A 19,721-nucleotide genomic window follows, 5' to 3' on the forward strand; every position below is an offset into this window, starting at 1 on the left:
TATTATGAGAAATTGTGTTTACAGCAGGAAGGATTAATAAGCATGAGAAGACCAGCAGGTAATGCAATGGCCTGTATTTTTCCTAAGGCTTTTCCCACCCACAGAAAGTTAAGTAAACCCTGATTTGTTTTTTTTTTTAAAAATAATCAACATTAATCGATTGGAGTCAAGCTGTAAATCATGGGATTTAATTAATGTTATGTTCTTCTTACTGATTAAGTTTATAAAGAACACCATATATTTGGTGAGCTATATCCAGCTGTCTTTACTTAATAGCAATTTCACAGAGAAATTTTAATAAAAGCCCATAGATCAAGCGTAGCAGCCAATAACTATTTCATCTATATTGCTGCTCAAAAAGTTGGATTTGAAAATGGTTTGGATTACAGTTCTTAAATTCTTGAGGACATAAGCAAATTATTGCAGGGGTCTCTTTGGCAGGTCGGCATGGGTAGGTTGGGGTTTTTTTTAAGTTTTCACTACATTTATGATCAATAGTTGCAGAAAAAGTCCAGAACTAAAGTCATTGCCATTCTGGGAAGCAGACAGAGGAAGGCGTGGAAAAATAAATGAAAGAAAATTAAAAGTGCAGTCAGAGTGAGGTTGTGGGATACAGCCCTCTGTGACTCAGCATCAAATATTTTTGTAATGTGGGTGAGTGCCCAAGTGATTTGTACTGACCTGTTTTATTTAAAAATGTTTTAAAATATTAAAAAAAGTTAATGGATTTCGATGCAAATGTTCTAGGCAGTATAAATTCTACATATCACAGTCCCAGTATGAATTAACATGATCAGTTGTTCTGACAGCTTATTTAGAAAGCAAGGACACTGCCATAACAGGGAGTTGAGGCTTGAGACTCCACTGTGCCCCTCTGAGCCCACTCCAGCGGTCACTACCCACACTACAGATGCCATATAATCCGCCCCAAAGATGCAGAGGAGTGGCAAGCTGCACCCCTTAACAACAAATCATGAGGCAAATTCAGAAGCGGCTCAGGCAGGTTCCATGGGGGACTGAGGTCGATCTTCTACTTTAATATAAAATAATGAAAAAGGGGGTATTTTCCTACCTACACCAAGAATCCTCCCCTAAGGCATGATATTGAACTTTTTATCTTCTTAAATTAAACCCATGCTGATCATTTTCAAATTACTCTAACAAAGGAACACTTTGATCTTACTTAGAGTTTTTAGCAAATTGAGGTATAATAAAAAGCAGTAGATAAACAGTGGCATTACAGTAATTACTTACCAATATGGATGTAGCCATGTTTATACAATCTGTTAAGAACTAATGTTAAAATGAGTCCAATGTTCCGGGAATTATAGTAAGTTAAGTAGATAATCCATCCACAAGACAATATTGTCGCTGTTGAAAGATTAAAACGAATTAAAATATTTTTTAAGTATGCCAACCTAGATAAAAGCCTTACCTATTAAGACTATAAAGCACAAGAATAATCTTCCTACTCTCCAAAAAATTTTTGAACTCATGGGACATTGTAACGGGTGTTTTCAGAGATGGTGTGAGAAGGGTATAAAGAGATGGGGAGAAAAAAGAAGGCGAAATGGAAAGTTAGGGAAAGTATAGATTCTTCACCACTCTTCCAATCCCCAATACCAAAAAATCCCCAAACATCCTCCTAAGGACCTGCAAAAGGCAACACACAGTTCATTGCATCCTTTATCATCCAAGAAGTTAAATTTCATAGATCGAATCATAACATCCATTATCCCACACAGTCATTTATTTCAAAACAACCTAAAAAAACCCATCACAACAAAAGTCATACTACATTCCTTCTCCACACCATGAACTGTAACTTAAATTTCTAATCTTTCAGATCTTAGCACAGGAAGCAACATTATCACATCTGAAACCATTTCCTAAGTTGCTGTATCTTGAAAGAAGTGTACCAGTCCTTGGGTCAGCAGAAATCTGTCAACAGTTCAAGCATGGAATTTGATAGGGAAGAAAAGGAAATGGCAATCCAATAAGAAACATGTTTAAAAAAATTAGGTCTGCTAATCCCCAAAGTAATTTTTACTTTAGTTGATTAAGAGCTAGTAACCTATTTCTAACTACAAAGGTTCTCAAAGCTTCCAGAAGGACGAACGTAAAGGAATGGGACTGCCAGGGAATGGACTAGTTCTAACTCACTTAACTGATAATTACTATACTGTTTCATCTAAAGCAGAGTAGGAGAGAAAGCAATTTTTGTATTTGAGATATCTCTACTCATTATACTAACTGAACTTGTAAAAGAAGTTTTTCATTTATGTATACGCTTCATACTCAAAAACTCAGATTAATTGTGCCTTTTATGGGAAAGCTGAGGTGCAGAAAGGCATACGGGTATGACACCCTCGCTCTGCAGAGTTCAGATGATTACTCAAGAAAAAAAGCAAAAAAATCCCAAAAAAATTACAAAAGCAACCTGTCCTTTTACTGCCCCTTAATTTTTTTGCAGCGGGATGCTCCACTGCTTTGTAACAACGCCTACACTTTGTTGAAAGACGAGGAGAAGGCAGAACAGAAAGACTTGCGTGACTGGAAAATGGATTCTGTATGGCCAAAATTCAAGTAGCTCACATACTCGACAGGTAATTTGCTTGACATGCAAAACAAATCAGATCTGTGCGGGTGATTACACAGGAGCAAGGCAGGGAGTGTTAAAGCTGCACCCCAGGAAAGAAACTGCTCTTTGCATTCAGTGAAGGCACACTCTAAGGACAGCGTTTACCTCCTCTCACTTTCAGATGAGTAAGCTACTCACTGCTGGTCCTCTATCAATGTAGGGAGAAAGGTGGAATGACTCACACTCAAAGGGTCTCATTTCAGTAATAAAACTTAATTTGATATTAAAGTTCAACTAGATACTTAACTTCTAGATACCTAAAGCCAAGAAGGTACCTTCTTAAGGTAACGTATACTGAGAAAAAAAAATCAGCAAACTAGTGCACTTTCCACGGACTACGGTCCTAAAGCATTGCCTTTACCACTAGTCTCATCTCTGTCACAAATTGTAGCCTTTTCTTTTCCCTCACCAAATTTAGTCTCCACTATAAGTGACAGATCCCATAAACTGTATTCATCTCATTATTATATTCTTGATTTTAAAAGCCTCTTCACTGAAACTACATTTTAGAAATTACATTTGGAAAAATTTTACTCCATGTGATTTTTAGAAATTATTCTAGAATTGGGCAACAGCTCTTTCAGGAGCATGTTCGTTTCCAGAATTCATCACCTCTTCTACTGGGCTCAATAGTTAGCTGTTTCAGGAGTCAGGAGAAGGAACTGCTGTCATCTTTTTTTGTTCTCTTATAACAGGATGCCATAGGTCAGCAGATGAAAGCAAAGGAGGAATGGCTGGTTGAAACTGAGTCAGTTAATAAATATTACTTTAATATGTTTCTATCCAAACATCATAATAACAGGAGGCTACCCAGCTTTTTCTGGTTTTTGTCTAATTGTTTCTAGAATACCAGGTGGTTTCTTACAATCCAAGAGACCAGCAGCTCCCCTAAACTGCATAATTGTATACAGGTCATTCTCCCTGTAGAAAAAGGGGATGGACTCTATTATTTCTTGAAGTTCTACCCACCCTTCTGTGAAACGGAAATTTGTAAGTTTAATATATTCAAGCAAATAAGAAAGCTAAGCAAAGCTTTTGGTTTAAGTTACAGCTGTTACACAGAATTGTTTATATCCGACATACTTTCCAAGTAGAATTACTAATAGTTTGCTCTAAGAATCCAGTGCAGAGAGGGAAAACCAGAGAAAGATAATTCTGTAGGTGCAATTTGATGCTTCTATTCTTTGGTGAAAGACCTGAACATCTCTAAGTCTAAAGTCAAAGCTTCTGGAGACAAATTTTTGAGATCTGTTCCACATTTTACCATGAGCAACTATCAGCATGGTGACTTCCCTTACTTTCCTCTTGATTACACTTTGAATTTTATGTTGAGTACAAACATTTCATGCCAACATATTAGAAGTGAAATAAACAATATTTTGAAGACACCCTCCACTAATTTGCCTATGTCATTTTCATTCAGTTTGGGCTACTGAAAAAAATAATTACAGTACATCAACAGACAACACACATGATTTAACTTCCCAGAAGTCAAAAAAATAAAGTTATTTTTCCTGTGCTGCCCTTCACACCAGGTTAAGAATCAAAGCTGAAAAGCAGGTATTATCTATCTTTGGAAAAAGTCTGAATTCATCACACACTTCTACCACTCTCATCTGGACCTGAATACAACTTAATTTTTATTTTGCTCTCCCTGACCCACCAGTTCATAGATTCAGAAAATAAAAGTGCCTATGCACAAATATAAATAGCATTAATGTTAAAAAAACCCAGTATACCTAGATCAGGCACATTTACAAAAACAGCCCATAACCAACTATGCAATGGCTTATTGTGGCACACAAGTTAGTCTAGAAGATATGTCATTAAACAAAGCAGTTTTATATCACTATTCAATTTACAGCATATTAAATGGCAGATACGTACATATTGGTATAACAAACTTATTATATCTGCCTGTCATGTGCTACCATGCTAATCCTTTGTTATGGTATTATAATTAATCACCATCTTACTCTGGTGTTAGAAAAAAACTATTTCATGGAGAAAAGGTCTGTGAATTCTTATTTTGTAGAGTAGCAGTTGTACAGCATCGTCCTTTGCACATTGGACATCTCCCAAGTGTTGTAGCACTTTCTGAAGTAGTAGTTCTTTCTGAATTACTTAAGTAGCATTGCCATATCTCACTAAACAGCTGTATGACAAATAAAAAAAAAAAAAATCTATTTCCAATGTTTTGATGTAATTTGGTAAAAAATCTGATATTGGTATATCAGCATTTAGAGAAGCGTTTAAGATTACACACACAAAAAAATCCATTTAACCAAAACAGAATAGATTCACCTTACCTACTAACAGCCAAACAACATTGGAGTCATGTTCTGTTAGGAAATCTTCCAGCTGCGTGATACTTGGGACAAAACTATCATTTTTTCTTTGATCCATTGCTAAACTGTTTTTGCACCAGCACCTATAGAACTGGAGGTAAAAAAACCAAACAAAAAATGAGTAACAAGCACAGCACAGTTTGGAGAAAACTGAGTATGTACCACGTTAAATAATCTCTAACAGTCTGTTGCACACAAATATGAATTTACTTGTTTTATTCCTTCAATAACATCTTCCTGATTCTCAGCTACCCTTTCTTCTACTCTAGAGCTCCACACATCTTTGCTGAAACAGAGTTTCCAGGCACGTGCCTCCCTAAAATAGATCAAGAGAATGCCAGGATATGCTCTCAAAATTTAGTACCTTGCCTTATACAGCATATGTAACTGTTGTACCATAGCAGTAAGTCAAAAGGTAACCAAACATACAAGTAAAAATGAGTCTGTATTAATCCTTCTAACATTCAGAAAGGGAGTATGAGACAATATAAGATTGAAACCCCTGCCCCTGCAGGAGGAAAGGCCGAAGCAAACACTTTCAGGAGCTATGGAAAATTCCCATAACCTCCTAATCCACTGCATCATATAAAAAGTGACTACATAGTGTTTCCGTTACAGAGAACAGAAGAGCAGTCCTTCATATCTTACACACTTATTCAAACCACCCATAAATCAACTTGCAACTGGGTTATATTAATTAAATGTGATTATCAGGAAGTAGCTCAACTCAGTAACATCTGTAATTAACATCTGTAATTACACCGCAGTATTTTACTTGCATTAGTTTCATTTGAAGTCTTCTCCCTTGGACATTATCTGTCAAGCCTTCTTACAAGAAAACAAGCATTAATTATGCTTTTTTTTTTTTTTAAACACCTTCCAGCTCCTGTCAGTATTCAACCCTCAGAAAAAAATGAAGACTTCATAAAGAAAGGAAATAAAGTCTACTCAATGCTCTCCATCAAGAGCTCTAGAACATAAAATTAAGTAACATTGGTAAGACCTTAGTTTTTGAGCAGCATAACACCTTTGGAATAGTCAGTATTTAGAAGTGTTCATAATAAAACTAATAATTGATCCATTTTTTCCTGTAATATCCATAGTATCTCTCACTATTATAACTTGAAAACAAAATGTAGAAGTTGGAAAAAAAAAAAAACCCCATGCCTTTAATGGACTTGTTTATCCCCTACATTTGGGTAAAGTACCTTGAACTAAGAGCCTATATTTTAAACTAAAATAGAAGTAGAGTCCCAAGAGTAAGTGCTAACAATCTGGTCACTACTTCTTCTGTAAGAAGGTATAGAACGGGAAGGAAAGAACATGAAAGCAATAAACAGAAACAAGCAGCAACAAAAAAAACCACCACCAAAAGACCAGACATTGCTTCCAGTAGCGATGATAAAGAAGCTCCTAACATAGCTCCCCTACAAAGTGGAGCGCTTGTTATAGAGGGGACATTACGATGGCAAATTAAATCACATAATGGCATTGTGATTTGCTTTAAGACAATCACAGTACCTTAATAAAAAACCCACATGTCAACTTGTATTATGAAGCAGATGATGCCTCTGCAGGCAGCCTCAAGAGCCTTTAACCCGTGAGTGACAGGGTAACTGAAGAAACCAAAATCAACACTTTCAGCATAAAGGAAGAACTAACTTGTTTTTTCCCTTTCTAACCAAGGGACAACAGGGTCACTCTTTTGTGATCAAGACCACCATGGAAGTGCTGTCAGTTGGTGAGGACAGCCTATCACCTTAACAAACACCACCACTGTTTAATCCCTCAAGAAAGCAACCTGTGCCTTCTTCCTAAGAAATTACTACCCAATGTTACATGTTACTGTGGCAGGACATGAAATATCCTTATGCTCTTAATAGGACTGTGGCAAGACAACTCAGAGACTGCAAGTCAGGAACCCTGATAGTTACTTATTTAAATAAAGACCATGTTCATAATTTTTTGTCATCACTATTTATAAACATAAATTGGATATCCTCATAAATTTTCTGGAATATGTTTTCTATTCTCATGTAAATAAACACAGGAATGCCCCATCAGTCAATCACGTGTCAATACATGTTTTTGGAGCTCCACAGCTGATCCTTTAACACCCTGCCCCACTGATGGGCACCCTTCACCCTTGATTCAGTCACCTGAGGAAGACTATGATGACAATGAAAGTGTAAGTACCCAGAAACAGGCAGCAGCAACACCTGCACTAGATGTGGGGTCTCAGTATGTGTCTCAGAGGAAGCAGGTGCTTAATCCATTTAGATTACAAAGCAATTCTAGCCAAATGAATTAGTGTAATAGAAAGGGGATGGACACAGAGACTTAAGTAGTACACACTTTATAATGTCCTTGTGCATTTATATGGCATGGAGGATGGAGAGGCAGGATCTGGATCGTGATTGTTAAGAGGAAGAGATGTAGTATTTTCAGGAAAGATATTAGCTACTTTCAGTAACCAGCATTTCCTTCTGTTGACAGTCCTGCACCTATCTGCCTTCATCTTCCATGCCCTACATACGGTACCCATACAGTTAAATCATGCATACCTCTCAGCTGCTTTCACTCATCCACACTGTTACATTTACTCCTATGGGCAAAATTTGCAATCAGACAAACATTAACTGTTGCACTCTTCAGGAACACTGACCCATAGGTTGATGAGCCTGCAATTTACATTCATACTGCTACTCTATTCTTCTGAAGTAACAGTATACTTTGCAAATCTTATGAAACAACTCTTGGACAGATAAGATCTAAATGTGTGTGGGAAAACTGACTCTGACCAACCCTGCTAATACAAGAAAGAAAACGCACAAATAGGAAGACAAACCCAGAACTTCACATTTACCTCTCTGCATTTATTTATAGTATTTTCTCAATGTCTCTACTGTTTTGAGATAATGAGCTCCATTAACATGCCAGAATATAGTCCAAAAACGTAACAAGTGTTTTGGTTTATTTGCCTTCCCCCACCTTTTTTTTTTTTCCCTCTTCCTGAAGCACATCTTTACTATTCAGTATGTCATTTGGGCCTCTCATTGACCACATACCATGTTAATACATACAAAACGTATTCGCTTTCTCCTGAGAGGAAGCGGAAGAGAAGGATTCTGTGGTAAGAAGTGACAGAATCCCAATACTTTTATTTATCTTCACATCAGTCCTTTAAGGCATTATGTAGTCTTCTTTCCGCAAATGAAGATACCTGAAGCAAGGAAAGATAAAGGCCAAATCCTTTATTTAAGATGCCCAAACTGAAATACTTGGGGCCTGCTTTTCAGGTTGTGCATGTTTAGAGGACTCAGAGTGTTTAAAGCAGGCAGCGGACTGGCTTGAAGATGTGAGGGTTCAATATTGCTGTACATTTGCTCCTCCTGGTCAGACAGGCTTTCTTTATAGCAGAAACACAAACTTAACAGACACTCAAAAAATTATTTTTAATTACTTATGTCAGGTATTAATCCATTTTTCTCAGTGCTAAGAAGATGCAAGTGATGTTATAATCCTGGAGGGATGCACTTCATTTCCAGTCTGCTTCCAGTATTTCACACTCAATTCAATTTTTACAGCAACTATTCTATCTCTAAAAAGCCAAATACTCAAAAGCAGCTGCTTCAAATCTTTATAAACACATTTCAATCACATCAAATAGGTAAACTAGTTTTAACCTCAGCCTGACACATTAACACTTAACACAGAGAACAAAGCTCTGCTTGAACAAAGTCATTAAAAATTTACAGAAAGCATGCATATGTGAAAGAGTTGACAAAAAAAGTCACAACAGAAGCCCAGTCACCAGGCCCTTGGTCACCAGAGTACAGTTGCTTGGCAGAGACGGCTGCAGCCTGGGGAGCAACAACCCACCTGTAAAAGGTCTGTTCTGTACCTATAGCTGAGGATGAAGGCAACAGATATTTTATTCAGTGCCCGAGAGCATTAGGGTAATATGGGTCTTGGGCTGCATAAGAAAAGGAGAAAGAGAAAGAAATGTCTGTTTATCACATCCTTTGTAACACACTTATTCTGGCACACCTTGTAGAAACAGCTGTATAAAACTGGTATCCAAAGGTGGGGGAAAACTAGCATTTCATGATATTGAGAAGAAACTTTTATACAGTTAAGAAGCATGTAGGGAAATAATTTGATGCTGCCAATCCCTTATTATTACTAGAATTCATGAGGGGAATAAACCAGGAATTTAAATTTGTCAGACATATTCCTCAGATCTTCACAGAAATCAAGTGCTTACTGAATATACATTAATTGCTGTTATTAGAGGTTAACTACCATTCTGAAGATACTCAACTCCCAACTTCCACAGCAATTACAAGACAGTGGAGTCACAATTACACCCAAAATAACACATTAAACAACAGGAGGTAAATCCCTCTAGTCTAAATAAACAAACCTAGATAATACTTCTGGATGTCTCCCATCTCCAGTAAAGGAGTCATACCCACAGCAGTTCCTTAGAGAAAAGGAAAGAAATGGTATTTTTGCACCCTACCCACTCCACCACTTTGCTTCAAGGGGTCTCCACAAACAGCTGCTATGAAATCAGAGCTTTAGATATTTAAATTACATTAGAAAGGAATCTCACAAATGTAAACACTGAATCTTCCTCTGAAGGTATCATGACATTGTCAGCACCCAGACGCACATTAGGCACATTTCACAAAACAAAAAGCTGCCAACCTTGGCGTCTTTCCCAAAACACTCCAGCTAGTTCCAAAGACTTCAAACCCATCCCAGCACAGCTTAGGAAACTCAGCTATTCTTTAATCAACAAGCAAGGGAAAGAGGAAGGAAGAGAAGGAAAGTTGTTCTCAAAAAAAGCCATGTACACAGAAACTAAGCTGAGTGACAGCACTCACACAACAATTCTGCCATCTGACATGTTGCATTGGCTTTGTACCTTATACCCAATTAAAGAATAGCAGTAAACTGTAAATAAACTAAACTACTGCTTTAATTATACTAATGAAATCTTGATACCATCTCTAGCAGAAACAGCTGAACTGAAAACACAGCACAGAAGAAAGCCACACCCAGTTAAACCAGAGTGTAGACAGCCTTAGTTAAACATAATTTGCACTACAGTAGCCTACATTAGTAAATAACAGGTTTACTTAAAAATTAATTAAATCAAAATTAAAGTATAATCAAAGGAACTGTAAGATATAAGATTAAAAAAAAAAATCATTCTTACAATAGCCTACCTGATGAGATTTATTTTACCTAACAGAGAAATAGAAACCACCAAAGAAGCATCTACAGTAAAAAAAAATATTTAACACCCTTCTGAGAGCAGCAAGAAAAAACAAAAGAAAAGTCTAGTATCTACTGATTCAACGTCCACAACAGCAGGACTGATACATTATTATTTATAGTAGTACAGGACATGAGTTTTAATACAGAAGAAATCAAAGACAAATTCCTGCTATGGCAACCAACATACAGTACTCCTTGCATCACTCAACTGCTAGCCTAGGAATGCCTAACTGAACTTTGGATGATTTGTCATTTCATTTTAATTTAAAAAATAAAATTCTATGTTGTTTAACCTCACCTCCCAGACTTGTTCAGGGGAGAGGGCTGTTTTCTTGCTTACACTGACAGCTTTTGATGCTGCAGAATGAAAAAAAAAAAAAAAAAAAAAAGGACAAAACCAAGAAAACTAACAGAGCCTAAAGGCTCATAACAGTAGAAATAAATAAGAACTTCCCTTATGCACAGTCCTCTATTTAGAAAGAAAAAAATTCCTTTTTGGGGCTCGTCTCAACAACAAAGCAATGACTTTTTTTTTCCCCCTCCCTTTTTTTAATTTGAACTACTCTATGGAATTAAGTCTTCTACAGCTTACACATTAATTTTTCCAGAAGTACTTCCTCTAAACTTCTCCTCTGACACATTGCCACAATTTGGGGAAAGGGGAAAATGTACCATAAATCAAACTAAAAATCAGTCTCATGGCTACGTACACCATCATCCTGAAGTGAACTACATACAGGTCTATAGGCCTTCATTAATATCTGTCCCAGTCTACAGTCAACCCAAAGATTTTGGCACAGCAACAAGTGCTATAAGAAGTTATACAAGAAGATAAGAAGTTACTAGGAGAAGGTAGCATATCTCCACACCACTGTAAACACAGCATAACTCTGCACGTTGCTAACGAAGAGCGGTAAACTCTTGCCTATTTCCCACAGGATAAAATCATGCAAAAGGACAATTACCAAAGAGCAGCTGATGCACATTTCACATGCCAAAGCTTTCTAACAGCATACCACACATGAGCTGTCCCTAAACAAGTCCCAGACGAGCATGTAACTCCACCCAATCAACTCAAGCCGATTCACCAAGAGCAAAACCTACTCACGCATTAACCTGTTCACGAACACTGTTGAACTGTGCAAATTCAGGCCACCATCCTAAGCAAACATCCTTTTAGATCCAACTGCCTAAATAGACTTTAAATACTGTTTTTTACCAATGAGTGTTTGAACAACCTATTAACATACTTTTACAAACAAGAGGACTACTTCTCCCTGCATTCCAGTTTTTCTTCTCAGTTTCCAAAATTTCTGGCCTGACTGTTTATCTGGTCATTAAATTTCGCATATAAAAAAACAAACCTGCACTGCTACAGTAAAAAAAAGCCAGAAAAATAGATTTAATTAATTAAATGACACAACAGAAGAATTCCCATGGCAACAACCATGGTCTTTTTCATATTAAGCCTGATAAAAAAAAAATATATATATATATATATATATAAAAATACATCTGTTATAGTAAACTACCAACTTGGGAAGTTTTCACAAAGTTTAGTGAGGGTTGCTCTGGAGGTGGGTCTTAAGATGGGAAACAAATCCAGATGTAGATGATGGCTGCGATATTATCTATATGTTAATCTTTAAAATACTTCTCCACCATATTAACATGTTAAAGCATGTCCTATTTATAAATTACATCCGATTTTTTATTAACAAGGTGAAGTGCAAGCACATTATCAATACAGCTTCAGACACATCAAAAAGCAGGTGCATTTTGTGTTACATCAGCAGGAGGGGTGTATGTGTGCATTAAACCCTTTAAGGACCGCAGGCACCGCCGGAAATCGTCTTTCACCAGCCAGGGAAAGGAAGAACAAAACTTTCCTCACAGGCCAAACAAAACTGGAAGTACCTGAACTCCTGTCCTCTGACCTTACACTCTCTCTGCACGGCGTTAACCTACAAAGCACAGACGCAAAGGGAAAACAGGAACCCGTGAAACCGGAGGGGCTTCCTCTCGCACCGCTTCCATGGAAAGCAGACGGGGCGGGCGGAGGAAGGGGGGCACGCCGGTACCGGTCACACAACGCCCCGTTGGGCGGACGAGGCAGCACGCAAAGACCACCTCGCCCTGAGCACCGGCGGGCGCGTAGGAGGCGCGGAGCGGCCCCCGGCCCCTTCCCCGGCACGGCGGAGGCCCGCGCTGGCCCCAGCACGCTGCCGGCGCCCGGCTCCTCCCGGGGCAGGGCCGGCTGGCGCCCCTCAAGCCCTCCCCGCGCGCGGGCGGGAGGCTTTTCCCTCACGGAGGCCGCCGGCGTCGCGGCCTGACAGGCCCAGAGACAGCGGCGGGGCGGACTCCTCTACACCAGCCTCCGCCCCGCCTTCAGCCCGCGACGGCTCCGCACCGGGCCGGGCCCGGTGGGAACGGGAACAGGCCCTCACCCGGCGCCCTCCGCACTTACGCCATCGCCCTCCGCGGCGGCTTCACCACAGACCCGGAAGCGGCGGCGGCCGGGGCTCTCCCGCACCTCACGGCGAAGGCCGGGCCGCCCCGCCCACAGCGCCGCCGGCCCGCAACGCCGCCGGAGCCAACCGCGAGGCGCCGCCGGGCCGCGGGGCCAATGGCAAGGGCGGTGGCTCCCCGACGGGGCGGGAAGAAGGGGGGCGCGCCGCCAATCGCAAGAGGTGTGTGTGTGTATGTGTGTGTGCGCGCAGGGGAGCCGCTCCCGCCTCTTCACGGCGGGTGTGGGTGTGCGCCGCGCATGCGCGGGTGGTGGCACAGCTGGCGGAGCCCGGCTGCCAGATGTGTACGGCAGGAGCGGTGCCGTGGGGTTGCCCGCTGGTATCTCTAGCTGATAAACACAGCCCGTCACTTTTAGTCTCTTTGATGGCTCCTGTAACAGACGCAGTTGTCACAACCGCGTTTGAGGCGCCCCGTAAGCAGAAGCAGTGCCCTTCGCTGCCCCGGGCTCCCGTTCAGCCTCCCGTCACCGAGCCCAGGCTGTACGGAGGAAGGGCTGCGTGCCCGTCAACCCGCAGCACACACCGCTTTCCCATTTGCTCGCAGTTTGATCGTTTCCAAATTGGGAGGCACTGAAGTGTTTTGTTTACTGAGTCGGTGGGTAATTCGGTGTTCTGGCTGTTCATTTTTGTGTCCGTTCGTTCCCTCCAAAGGAGGTGGACAAAACTTGCCCCCAAAAGACAGGCAGATAAAAAGTTAATTGTCAGAGGTTTTTGAACACATGCATGGCTGTGACTTGACTGTCAGATGTAGTAAAATACAGTAAACACATCGATTTCTTTATAGTCACCCAGGCGTGCATCCTGCAGACTTTAGTAGCGTATCAGAGGAAACAGAAATGGTAACTGAGTGTGCGCACGTGTGTGTGCGCCTCTTTGCTTGTGGTACTTCCAGGCTGTCAAGACGGGTGCTGAGCTCTTGTGTTCCAGCATGCCGTATCTCCCTGGGCTCAGCCGGCAGCAGGGTGAAGGGTACGCGGCCTTGGGCACCTAGATTAGAAGGCTGGTTTTACCTGCAAAATAAACCCTTTGGAGGGGAAACAGATCTTGCTAAGCCAGGATCCTACTCTCACTGGTCTGACAGTGAGACCCGTCTATGGGCTGTGTGGATTCACTTGAGTCAAAGTAAAACTGAGCCCGGCTGAGCAGAGGGCTTGTGGCTCCTCCACGAGCCACATAGTTTTGCCCCTGCACTGCGTTGACTCAAGCACACCGCACTGTTTTCCCTGCAGAGCTAGCTTTCAACCAGATGATTGGCAAACAGCGAGCTGATCCCGCAAGCTGCACAAGGGCATGGATGCCCCTGGGTGCCTGGCGAGAGCCCTTAACCTGGCACAGAAAGGCACTGGCAGGGTTATCCCTCGAGCAGCATCGTGATCTTGCAGCACTGCAAAACAGAGGCGAACCCTCGCCCTGGCTGCACCCCGGTGTCCTGAGCGGTGTGGCTGGGCAGTGCCGTGCTCAGAACAGCTTCAGGCATCCTCCGCCCAGCAGATGAACTACCATCAAAGCAAGTGTTATCTAACAAGGTTTATCCTTTGTGGGTTTTCATTGCATTCTCATCACACTAAGCATAGTAAGAAAAATATTGTTTAAATACTTCTGGTTTTCATAGTGAAGCCCCCCGTTCCACCTCATTCCCCGCTGTTGCTAGAGCCATGCACTCCAGCGATGCTCTGACCTGCTGCACCGAGAAGATGGATGCTCAAGGTCTCGGGAGGCTCTTCCAAATGTTTTTATCCACATGGTGCCTGAAGGCTTTAATGAGGACCATGCAGCTAAGTCACATGAAGAAATTTTAGCTCAAAGCTAGCACTAGAGCTTGGGGAAGGTGGGCCTTTGCCTGGTGGAAGAGATGAAAAGAAAAGCTTTAATGCTGATACAGGCCTGGCTTGAAAATTGACATATGGAGTTAACACGAAGAAAAATATTTACCCCTCTGCTACTTTGAACCTATTTGTTTCACAAAGGACACTAATATTTACCTTCTCTGTAAAATAAACCTGCACTTTCTTCTCAAGAAAATATTTTTATGTTTGAAAAGGCCAAACTAGATTTATTTTTAAACTCTATCAATTATGGGGCAGTATGTGTCCCAGAACAACCAAAATAAAACAGAGGGAGAAATGGTTTCTGTTCTTAGTGTAATACCACAATTTAAAGTTACCAGGACTGAAATAGAAAAGCTGGGGTAGCTGAAATTCTGTGTCTTATCACAATTCCAGTGGAAGAAAGGAAATGCAGAGGCTTTGAGTCTACTTGTGCAACAGATAAAATCAAGAGCAGAAGTTATTCCACACAGTATTTTTAAATAAAGGCCAGCTTAAGTCTAACATGCCACTGTGTTTATATCAAAAATTAGTACATGTGCATATTTATAGCATGCTTCACTTTGCCCCCTACGATAGCATTGCTGTTTTAAATATCTTTGGTCCCCTTGCTAATGCAGCAATAATGAGAACTATTTTCCAAACTGATAACAAAGAGTAATTTTAGCAATTAGCAGCAACAGTCTTATTTCATTATTACATTTGTATATGTTCAGTTTTCAAATCCCCCCTTTTTTAACACCTTATTTTGTCAGCATTATCTGGCTCAGTCTAAAGAAACGCGGTCTTCGCAGGCTCTCACCAAAGTGTGGGACCTCGCAAGTGGACGACCGCAGCAGGTGACTGTGTCACAGCCTGGAGCCGTGGAAAGCCTCGAGTGCCAGGCTTTTCTTTTTTAGGTGGGCACATGGCATTATGCTGAAGTTTCTGACCCCGTGAGTGCAGTTCCTTGGAGGCAGGGGTGTTGCGTGGGTGTAACGGGGAGCGGAGCTGGTGGTTGCCGTAGGTTAGCGCTGACATGAGGTTTGTGGATTCTCACAGCACCCCTGCCTGATTGCCTGCTGCTTTTCTGAAGATTGCATTTTTTGGGATGTTTGTCTGTGTTGCTGATTTCCATCACCAGTTTCATTCCTTCCATTGCCTCCCATGACCTTTTGGGAGAGTGTCCACAAATGAGCTCCTGATATTTTCCTCCTGCATTCTTTTCCTTCTCCCTTTTCTTAAAGGAGTTTTCCCTTCATTTTCCTCCAAATAAGTAATGATGCTGGTTTGCTTCTTTCATCTCTTCCTTCTGTACGCTGATGCCAAACAATAAAATATATTAGACATTTGAAATGTATTTGTAGAAATTACTTTTAAAAGGGTACACAAACAAGCAAAGCTTTAAGATATGTTATCAACATAACAAAACCATTCACATAATGAGAGAAAGGAGGTGATTAATTGCCTTTTCATTCTGTAAGCCAGTCAATGATTCAGATCTGAAGCACCAAGAAAGCTTCTCCCGACACATCAAGGCATTCTCGAGGTGGCTTGAGATTAACAAATGAAATATAATGCACTTTAATATGATTCAATACCTTAAAAGCAGAGTAACATAATGACTGTCATATCTAGAGTCACATTTCGGGGAGGAGGGGGAGCTAAGTTAGGGAGTTCTTTCAGTCCTGTCTGCTGTCTAACATACTGGAAGCTCATTTGCTTTTTGGAGGGAAGCCGGCAGCTTCTGATGACATCATGTGCATGCACACAGCATGAACGGCCCCAGCTTGAACGTTGTCCCTGGGGTATAACTTTTCAAGCTTGCCCAAATTTTTCACGTGGTCTAGAAAACAGAGAATTATTCATGCTTAATTCTTTGCAGTGTATGATGTTGCGTCTTGAGTTATCAACATGCAAATTGAAAACAGATTTTATAAATGTTGTCTCATCACGTAACTTTCAAGTTAAGGAAAATCATAACCCCATCTTCTGCGCTTTAACATATTTTACATCAGGTGGCATTCCCATTTGCCTCCAAGTTTATTTTTACGCCTAAAACTCCAAGTCTTTCTTTGTAAGGAAAGAGGAGTAGTTGAGTAAAAGCATTATCTTTAAATTATTTATACCTCCTCGGTTTTTTGCAGTGGAAGACACTTCTCTGAACATTGTTCTGAAAGCTCTCAAGTCTCTTAACTCATGTTTTATCTTTGGTTAATACTGACAAAGGGTCAAAGTCAAGCTAATGTTGAGGCTGCCAGAATTTATTTATACAGAACCAGAAGCTGCTGGGTACATGACACTATTCAACAAAAGCAAAAATGTGACTGGGAACATTCATCCTCATTTCTCAGACTTCTACTATTTATCTTGCTGGGGCAGCTGGGTACTCCCGGCACTTCCCAGGGGAGCAGAGCAGTTGCTGCTCCAGCTGACATTACCTGGATACTCACAGGCCAGACCCCTCTAAGAATCAGGCTTGGGCACACTGGCACTCCTCCTTCAGTAGCACGGCAGAAAGCCTCCCTTACCAGCAATGATTTTCTTCTTGCAATTAAGCCAGCAACTTCTTACTAAACTGCCATATGCAATCACTTATGCAGCAGGGATCTTGTTTCTCTCTCAGCCCACTAATCCTTTCACAGTGATCCGGGACCCCCTCTCCAAGTGGTGTGAGAGTGGGCAGGGACCCAGACACAGATGCAACCGCAGAGCCTTGTGCCTTCCCTTCCTTCTGCTGCTCCTGTCCTCACCCTGTCTCCCATCACCACGCTCTATCTTCATCCCCCAAAGCAACCTCCCCCGCAACTGTCCCCCTGCCAGCCCGGGTATTCACTATTGCAGAGTTAGAAGCTGATTCACTGGCATCGGTTACTTTATGAGACAATTCATTTAATCAAGAAATCATAAAAGAGCACCTTTGTAGTCTCTATCAGATTGAAAAGTCCTTGTCAGGCAATCCTCTTGCAGGGAGATCTCTAACAATATCGATAGGGAATTGTTTTCTTGGTGCTGTATTCAGTCTCACAGGAGGCTGCAGAGTGCAGACACGGGCATCTCGCACCTTAGGCTGGGCTCCGGCTTGTATGGACCAAGAGCAGCGTGGTAACCAACTCAGAATATTTCTCTCATTCTCCCAGCTCTGAGAAAACAATCACAAATAAATAGAAAAAAGCATGTTACTACTGATCTGTATTTTATGAAACTAAATTCTGCCTTCAGCTGTGCTTTAGTGAGTGCTTTGGAGTCGCTGGAGCTGTGAGTATATAAATGGAAGTACTGGTTGGTTTATGCTTTCTCTAAATAACATCAGTGCTTACTATAAGACTTAATTCTAGATTATATTAAAAACAAACACTGAGCTTAGACGTAAATAAATATAAATACTCCGTATGCAAAATATTTGCGACACTGCAAAAACTCACTGTAAGATCAGCCAGCAGCCGGTGGGTCAGAAACACCCACATCCTTTAGCTTAGTGGCAAAATCTTAAATTCTTTGGTTCTTTTCATCTGACGATAAAATCACAGACACTCAGTTCAGAAAACAAACAAATATTAATAATCTCTATTAAGTACATAATTTGCCAGAGCTGGAAGTCACTTGTTCTCAATTAGGGAATTAATTTATCCATGCTTGACCTTTCAGTACTCACAGTGTCATTTTTGCTTCCAAAGCATATTTATCCAAGGAGCTTCACTGAAGGTTGTCAGTCTTTCAATGGAAGTTGTCCATCTCATGGTATACCCAAAAACTGATTCCCAAACAGTTCCTGGAATGCATCTGTGATTTTATGACCTCACACATCTCATTTAGACCTCTTGCATACAGACTATCCTGTGAAGAAACAGGCATCAAACCACATAAAATGAATGCTGATTTCAGCAAGCTCAGGGTTTAGAAGCCAAAAGATTTTACCGACAACTTCTTAAAATTCATCTATCAAAACTGTTTTCAGAGAGCACTAAAAATCTTATTTCCATGAAAAATTTCTGCTTTTAGTTTCAGAAAATGACAGGTGAAAACAAGCAGGTAGGCATCCCATGATATCCTATCGTTGTATCATGGCAATTACTAAAACACACTTGAGTGTCCTTATGTTGCACCGGCACAAGGTTTTTCACAAAATCCTTCACTTAATATTTTAAAACCCCACTTTTCTCACCTGTTCCCCACATCACTTGCTAGACGTGCAAACGTGAAGCTTAATTGTGTTATCACTTCCTTTTTTGGTATGGATTTTTTTTGGTATGGATTTTAACTTCCTTACTATTAAGGAAATTGTTGCTATTAAGGAAGTTATTGCTGTTATTATAGCCCCAGAGATTTCCTTTAGCCTGTTGTGCTTTCCTAGAATCTGTTCACTGAAAAAAAACCCCATGCCTGGCTTCGGGTGTGCATTTGGAAGCCTGTAAAGACCTCGGGCAACCTCCTTGCTCCCTGATGTGGCCCCAGTGTCACCACGTGCACCACAGGTAACAGCAATATCCAGCACCATAGAGCTACATCTAGACTCTTTCCCCCCATTTTGTTTCTGTCTAGTTGCGTTATTGATTTATACTGGATTTTATTGGGGGTCTATAGCCCTATAAATAATTGTCTGTGGGGTAACTAGAAGCAGTTATGTCCATAACGTTCATGTCTTATAGCTCTACAGCATCACTTTATTAACAGCACATTACATTTGTTCTGCTGATAATAAATGTCATCAGATGGCAGGTTAGCTTTAGTTTTCGTTCTTAAATTTCTCTTATTTTTAGTTTTCCTGCTCTCAAAAGAAGTGCATTGTACTGAAACACACTATTAGAAGACTTTTTGTGCTAGATGTATAGGCAAATTGTATAAGCCTTTTGTCTAGGCAATCTAAAACCTATTTTGAACATACAATGAGAAGTATTTACCAAGTAAAGTTCCTTTTTTAAACTGGAGACCCCATTCCTGGCCCTACTAGTTATCTAGAAGAAAGAACTGGCACATAGCAAGTGGGTGTAACACTCTATTGCCAGAGAAAGAAGTGAAAGCACAGTCTTTTTGGTGGTTCATGACTATTTTTAACTTTAATTTCCTTTGTAGTTATTTTCTTTCCTGGATTCATAAATCTGCAGTAGCC

The 19,721-nt window shown here is 40.7% G+C and overlaps 1 protein-coding gene across 11 annotated transcripts in view; it reads right to left on the minus strand.

The window, feature by feature from the left end:
* The window catches only part of BLTP1 (bridge-like lipid transfer protein family member 1), a 115,056-nt gene extending 102,227 nt beyond the window's left edge, over window positions 1–12,829 (minus strand). For 10 of the 11 annotated variants that reach the window (XM_054823250.1, XM_054823251.1, XM_054823259.1 and 7 more), the window contains exons 1-3: window positions 12,746–12,829; window positions 4,951–5,080; window positions 1,255–1,371 (exon numbers count right to left, since the gene is read on the minus strand). In XM_054823250.1, the coding sequence (XP_054679225.1) occupies window positions 1,255–1,371; window positions 4,951–5,047 (214 nt within the window). In that variant the 5' untranslated portion in view covers window positions 5,048–5,080; window positions 12,746–12,829. The remainder of the gene's footprint in view (window positions 1–1,254; window positions 1,372–4,950; window positions 5,081–12,745) is intronic. The other variant, XM_054823258.1, reaches the window with a different exon arrangement.
* Window positions 12,830–19,721: the final 6,892 nt, after the last annotated feature.

This window comes from Grus americana, chromosome 4, assembly GCF_028858705.1.
Source record: "Grus americana isolate bGruAme1 chromosome 4, bGruAme1.mat, whole genome shotgun sequence".
NCBI classification, from domain to species: Eukaryota; Metazoa; Chordata; class Aves; order Gruiformes; family Gruidae; genus Grus; species Grus americana.